The sequence below is a fragment of the Falco peregrinus genome, chromosome 2, assembly GCF_023634155.1.
Source record: "Falco peregrinus isolate bFalPer1 chromosome 2, bFalPer1.pri, whole genome shotgun sequence".
In the NCBI taxonomy this organism is placed as follows: Eukaryota; Metazoa; Chordata; class Aves; order Falconiformes; family Falconidae; genus Falco; species Falco peregrinus.
The window spans coordinates 95,676,065-95,682,743 of record NC_073722.1 but is presented as its reverse complement, the minus strand read 5'-3'; the positions used below and the strand labels follow the sequence as shown (position 1 = coordinate 95,682,743).

At 48.4% G+C, this 6,679-nt stretch overlaps 1 protein-coding gene across 3 annotated transcripts in view; it reads left to right on the top strand.

Moving 5' to 3' along the window:
- The first annotated feature begins 2,067 nt into the window (after positions 1–2,067).
- MLXIP (MLX interacting protein) overlaps positions 2,068–6,679 on the top strand; it is a 53,363-nt gene continuing 48,751 nt past the window's right edge. The window contains exon 1 of one of the 3 annotated variants that reach the window (XR_008746194.1): positions 2,068–2,515. Coding sequence is in view for 2 of the 3 variants with exons in the window: in XM_055798036.1 (XP_055654011.1) it covers positions 2,145–2,515 (371 nt within the window). In the remaining variant the exon portion in view is untranslated. The remainder of the gene's footprint in view (positions 2,516–6,679) is intronic. The other 2 variants (XM_055798036.1, XM_055798035.1) reach the window with 2 other exon arrangements.

Genomic DNA, 6,679 nt, shown 5'->3' with positions numbered 1-6,679 from the left:
TGTCTCCAGAATAACTGGATTTATTTGAAGGGATGCCTCTTCCCTTGCATCTGTGGTATTTGCACTGAGGATGACTAGAGGAGAAAACCCCAAACCATCAAATGTTAGTTACAGCTTCACGCTGCTACCCCTATTTAAAATGGTGGTTTGGTGTACTGCTAACTCTCAGAAAATTGCATTGCTACCTAGCAACTTTATTTTAACAAGTTACCCCTCCTCATACTGGAAGAAGCGAGTGTGGCTTGCTCATAATTTTGTGAGGTGAATGTATAAGCTGTTGTCATGGAAGTACTGTATACAGTGCTGTTATTCATGTGTGTTGTGATTATTCTTTTTAGTTCAGGTTTAGTTCTTTACAAATGACATTTAAGGCTTAAAATAGATACTGTAAAACTGAATGTTGTTTTGAAATGTTTTTTGGTTTTGTACTTAAAGTACTCCCAATCAGAATGTCTGGGTAGCATTCTTTTTCTTTTTCTTTTTTTTTCCTTGTTTTTTGAAACCAACATTAATATAAGCAATAGCCAGCTTTCAAGCTAAATATGATTGTGGCCTTTTCTTAAGAATTTTAGTTGTATGTGATGCTAAGAGCTGAATGTTAGCCTTGACTTCTAAAGATTTCTAACAGAGCCTTCACATGATGTGACCTTGCCTTACTGCTCCTTTCATGTGTAGGGAAGTATTTGACTTACCATTCCTCCCCTAAATGGTGACCCATCTTGATTTCGCCTTCTTTAATGGAGAATATTAGATCACTGCAAGGGCATAATTGTGATATTGCAGGAATGTCTCTTCCTTCCCTGCCCGAGACTTGCTATTTCGATCTCTTGAGTTTCCCTTATTTCTAGTTTTACAAAGCAGAAAAAGTAGCATGTGGCAATTAAATGTTTGGGGTTTATTTTCCCCTCCTGAGGATGACTGTGTAGAAGAGCCTGTTTTTTTAAGTATGACGTCCTAGAACTGAGACAATATAAGCAGTTTAGTGTAAACACTTTGGAGTATGTCACCAAGAATGCTGTCCTGGTGATGGAGGCTTGCTCTACAGGGCAAGCTAGAGATCTTTTCCCTTGACTTCGTATGTACGTAGATTTTTGTGCTGTGAGCTGCTGTTCTCTCCCCAGACTAACACATCTGCTGGCCCTATTGCTGTGCTTTCATGTTGGCCTCCAGGATCCATTGCTTCCTTTATGCTTCTGAGAAGGATGAAAGCTGATCTTTACTACTTTCCCTGGAACAGTTGTGCTTGCTTTCCACACACCGCCAAGCAGGTATGCGGGTTGGGTGTGAGCCACCGGGATGGCGGCAGGAGCTCCATGTCCCAACGCCTCTGCGGCCATGGGTGATCCCTCCAGCTGTGTGCAGCCCGCCTGCTGCAGGTCTGCCCTGGCTTCTTGCAGGTTGCTTCTGGAAAATAATAAGCAATTGTACTGTATTGAAGGTAGTTGAAATCCATGGACTTTCTAGCACTTCACTTCCTGACATCCTTCAGCCAGTTCTGGGCTGTCCTCTTCATCTTCTCATGCCCCTATGAGTCCCTGAAGTTTAGGGATGTTTCTGAAGCCCCTTGAGGATGTTCTGCTGGATGGAAGTGCCACACTGGGTGGCTTCAACCCGTGGCCCAGGAGGAGCAGGGACGGCACCGGGCCCGTGGCCTGGCGGCAGCGGTGTGCCCCCTGCCTCGGTGAGGTGATGCCCGGCGGCGGGCCGTGCCCGAGGGGCAGGGTACAAGGTGGCGGGTGTCACTGCGGCCCAGAGCTGCCCGGGTCGGGGTGGGGAGGCGGCGGGGCGCTCCTGCCCTCGCCCCTGAAGGCGCCCTGCTGGCTGAGGGGCGGTGGGCGAGGGGAAGCGCTGATGGCGGGCCGCGGCTCTCCCTGAGGGAAAACATCCCGCGGCGGGCGGCTCCCTGTGGCCTTGGCGGCGGGTGATGGTGGCCGGCGGCTCTCCCCGAGGCGACGCTACCTCAGGGGTGGCGATGGCGGGCCCGGGCTCGCCCCCCGGGAGGTGGCGGGGGCGGGCGCAGGCCGCGGGGCGGAGCGGGGTCTCCGGCCCCTTTAAGCGCGGCGGGGGCCGGCCCGGGGCGGAGCGGGGCGGTGGCGGCGCAGAGCGGGCGGCGTGCTCGGCCGGCGGCTGGCGGCAGCGGGGCCATGGCCGCCGACGTGTTCATGCGGCCGGCGCGGCTCCTGGGGGCGGCGGGGCCGCTGTCCCCCCGCACGGAGCCCGATGAGGACTCCTCGGACACGGACGACGGGGGTGCTTCGCCGGGCGGAGGGCGGCGGTGCGGGCCGCGGCGGGGGCAGCCCCCGGGCCCCCAGATCATCCACTCGGGCCACTTCATGGTCTCGTCGCCGCACAGCGAGCACCCGCCCAAGAAGGGCTACGACTTCGACACGGTCAACGAGCAGACCTGCCAGACCTACCAGTTTGGGGCGGCCCGCGGCGGCGGCGGCGCCGGGGGACGCCTCAGCATCGACGCCTCCCTCACGAAGCTCTTCGAGTGCATGTCCCTGGCCTACAGGTACCGGCTGCTGCCGGGGGCCGCGGGGCGAGGGCCCGGGGCGGGCCCGGGGGGGCCGAGCGGCTCCAGGGTGAGTCACGGCGGCGGGGAAAGCCCCGGCTGGGCGGCGGCGCGGGGACCCGAGGGCGCGGCGCGGGGCCTGAGGCGCTCGGCCGCGGCACCCCCGGGGGCGGCCGAGCGCCGCCGTTGGGCCGCGCTGTCGCCGTGTCCCCGTCCCCCCCCGTCCCCCCCCCCCCCGCGTGGGTGACCGTGTCGCTTTTGTTTTCGGTGCGCTTTGGGATCCCGGCGGGCGCTTCCCGCAGGCCTGCGAGCGGCTCCCCCGCCGCGCACGACGTGGGGCGAGCGGCCGGGCTGTTACGGGGTGGGAGCGGGGCCGTCCCGGCGGGGGGCGCCTCCGCCGCTGCGGGCTCCGGGGCACCGGCAGCGCTCAGCATCCCGCGGGCAGGCGTGGGGCTAGTGGGGACAGCCCGTGCTGAACAGCCTGGGGAGAGACCCTTAAAGGGTACAGGGAACCTTTGTGCCCTGCTTGGCCTGAAAACCGGCTAATTTTTCTTCTCTCTTTTTTGTTTTTTTGTTTTTTTTTTTTTTGTTCTTCCATTTTTTTTCTAAACCCACCCCCCCCCACCCCCCCCGCAATTTCATTTTTACAACCAATTCGGGATCTGTCATTGTTCCCTTTGTTCCGGGGGCTGCAGCTGGTGGTAGCACTTCCAGGGTTTATCTGCACCTTTTTGCTCAGACTTCAGCTTTGCTTTTCATCTCTTTAATAAGGCATTATATTCACATTTATTCCCTTTGTCTGTCATCCAAAATGGAGGCAGAGCTATGGAATAGAAATGTTTTGAAAAGATGTGTGCCTGCTCGAGTCTTTTGTTCCGTGTGATATAGCAATAATTGGATCTAATCTGATGTTCTCTGTTGAGCCTATTTTGGAAGTTGATTAAAAGGCATGACGGAAAATGCCTGTGAGCATATCAACGGAAATATTTATTTTCATTTGTGGGAACCATATTAGCTTGCTAGAAGAAAATTAACTTTGCCCACCCCAAATTCCTCTATTTAAGTATTACTCAATGAGGAGGAAGCAGTAGAACTATCTGTTCTGTACAGTTAGGGCAAAAATGTAAGTAATCATCTCATTTTGTTCATTTTTACCAAGCAATTTATTACTGGCGAGAGAGCGCTTGTCAGATAAGGTGCGTTCAACAGCGGACATAAATTCTTTGCGTTTACAAAAGGAATAAAAATGTAAAACTTAACTAGAAATTAACCAGGCTGCCTTTGTTGTACAAACTGAGAGGAGCATGCAAAGGACCAAGTACTGCAAGAGGCAGAACTAGACTTCTCTTGCGTATCTTCTCATCGGCCTCTATCAGCTTTAGTTTCTGTTGTGCTGCAATTAGTGTGTCCTTTGGACTTTGAAACATCTAATGCAAAGGAATAGTTCTGTGATACTAATTTGACAATACTGAACTCTGATATAGATGCATAAATTGAGCACCGAATCTGTTTTAGCAGAAATAATTCTACCCTGCTTGTTGATGGTAGTATGAGGCAAGGTGCAGAAAATACCTTCTTAGAGGCTACCAAAGGAAAGCATGTTCTTAATACTTCTGTACATGGATACCTTAAGGTTTGCTTAACTGCAACCATGAAACATTTTGCCCAGATTCAGCCTGCTTACTTGCTGGCTTTGTGATGATTTTTTTAAAAAAAATATGCCTAAGAAATTAATTGTAAACTTGGGTCTCAAAAGGATTAAAATAATTTGAAAAGTCTAGTGTGGGGTGATGAATGTGGGTATGAAATGAGGAGTCATCACCATTTAACAAATGATTGATAAAGCACGTAGGTCAAACCTTTCCACCTTAGATTTGATCTTGGTTGGCTTATGGGGATATTTTCGTTGCTGTTGCCTCAGCTGTATCTTTCCCATTATTGTCTATCTGATCTAGCACTGACAAAACATGCAGTTTCTGTGTTTACATTTCTCGTACTGCCTTTGCCTGATAGAAATTCACTCTAGAAGAGGACTGGGGGATGTGGAAACCAATGCTAAAAACTGTAAAACAAAAAGGTGAAGAAGTGTGGGTTTTGCTTTGTGGCTGTTGCAGAACCAGCAACCAGGGCGTGAGTTAGCTCATCGTGTTTCTATAGCTGGGGTGATGCAGTATGTTAAATACAAAAACAAGGAAGTTGCTGCAACAGAGCTCTGTGTGTAATATTTATTGACACTTGACACCCATTGCTAGTATTTCAGTGTTTAAAGTTTTAAAAAGAAGCATGTAATTGTATGGTATCCATTAGCTTTACCAATGAGTTAGAATGCAAAATTTTTCTAGATTACCTAAGTCATTGCCTAGGATGGTTTATGCTGAATCACGTTCGTGTTGGGATGCACAGTGTGGCCTTGGGCTCTTTTAATTGTGCTGTACATTTTTTTTTTTTTATTTTTAATATGGCTTTGTGCTGTTAACTGTCAAACTTTTTATGATATAAAAGCTATTTCTGAACACAAGGGAAGCGATTCCCTCTTGCCTTTGAGCAGTACAAGCTAACCTGATTTTAATTTTCATCATAGCTGTTTCAGTCACGTATCCAGTTGCGCAGGTTCAAGATCCTAATTTCAGATGAGCCATTTCACAGAGGAAAAAATGCGACCATAGCATACTCCCCTGTACAGTTAGGAAATTGTTTTAATCTTCTAAATCAATAAGTTACTTATAAACACTAGGGCTTACCACAGGTATCACGTGGGCTGTACTTTACCTAAATGTCACCCGTTTTTCTTACAAGATTGACTGTGGGAACTATACCACACCGATGAAGATAAAAGAACGTTGGCTTTCCTCTTTTAGCCCCTTCATCTCAGCCCTTTAAAACAATGTGACCTTGCAGGTCTTGGTGTGTGCAGGTAGCTATAATTGGCAGTCAGGACACTTTAAAGGCAAAAAGATTTTTTTAAAAAAAAGTGCTTTCTGAAATGAAAATGACCTTTGACACTGTTCATTGTAATGAGAAACTATGCTAATGTTTATATGCCTTACAATGGTTATTAAGCAGAATTAAGTCAAATGATACATAATCTCACTATATAATTTACTAAAGCCCTTTAAAAACTTTACAATTATCCAAATAATTACATTACCCATAAGTCGCTTCCCCAAACTGAATTGTGTTCTGAAATGTTCTAACCACAGCATATCATGAAGAGTTTGGGTTTTTTTCTGAGATTGGAACAGAAGATTTTTTTCGCCTTTGTATTGGAGCGCTGTTGTCTTCAGCAGAAGAGTAATGTTCAGCTCCTTGTAGAATGCAAGATGAAGGTTTATGTGAAGTGAAAAATTATGCTCTGTGAAAGGGTGCTGTGAACTATTCATTGCCCTAACAGGCTGGAATATGGGGACATTAGACTTCCCTGTGGAAAGCTCTGCTTTGGGAACAGTAACATATAGTTTAAGGTTCAAAACCTGAAATATGCACTTGGAAGTGCAGACTGGCGTGTTCTGAGCGCTGCACGTGGAGCTCTGAAAGGTGTGCGTAGGAATCGGCAGCGTTGTGCTAGTTTATCTCTGGGGTTTTGATGCTGAGGTGGTGGAGAGGTAAATCGTGCTGGAAGGGCTAATGTTATCACGGCAGGGAGTGGGAACTACAATGTGTTATTCCTGGAGAAAGTAGATGTGAGTCGATTCTTTAGTTACTGTCTCTAGATGTAAAATGGATAAGGGACAGGGCAGACTTCAGCTCGTACTCACCCAGTGTGTCTTAGCCATGCCCTGTAAAGAAATAAGAGGTTGATGAGGCTCTGGGAACATGCAAGACATTAATTTTCTTTATGAAGCTTCCCCTCTTGTGCAGTGCTGGGGGGCAGTCTCTGCAGTTGAGAGAATGGGCTAGTCAGTTGTGGCTGGCCATGTACCTCGTGTAAACAAAGCTGTATTTTAGGAATTATTAAAGATACTGCTCACACGCAGTGTGGGTGGTGTTGTTCCTAAACTTCTGTTACATATTATGTCAGTCGATGTCCGTCTTAGTGGTAGGGTATGGTAGGGTAGATGAAGATGACTCAGTGGGCTCATTTATCATTAAGTAGCCTCAGAGTTCTCTCACCTTCTAAGAAGAGCTTAGAGAACATGCCAGGTGTTGTGCTTTAGGTAAGAGTGT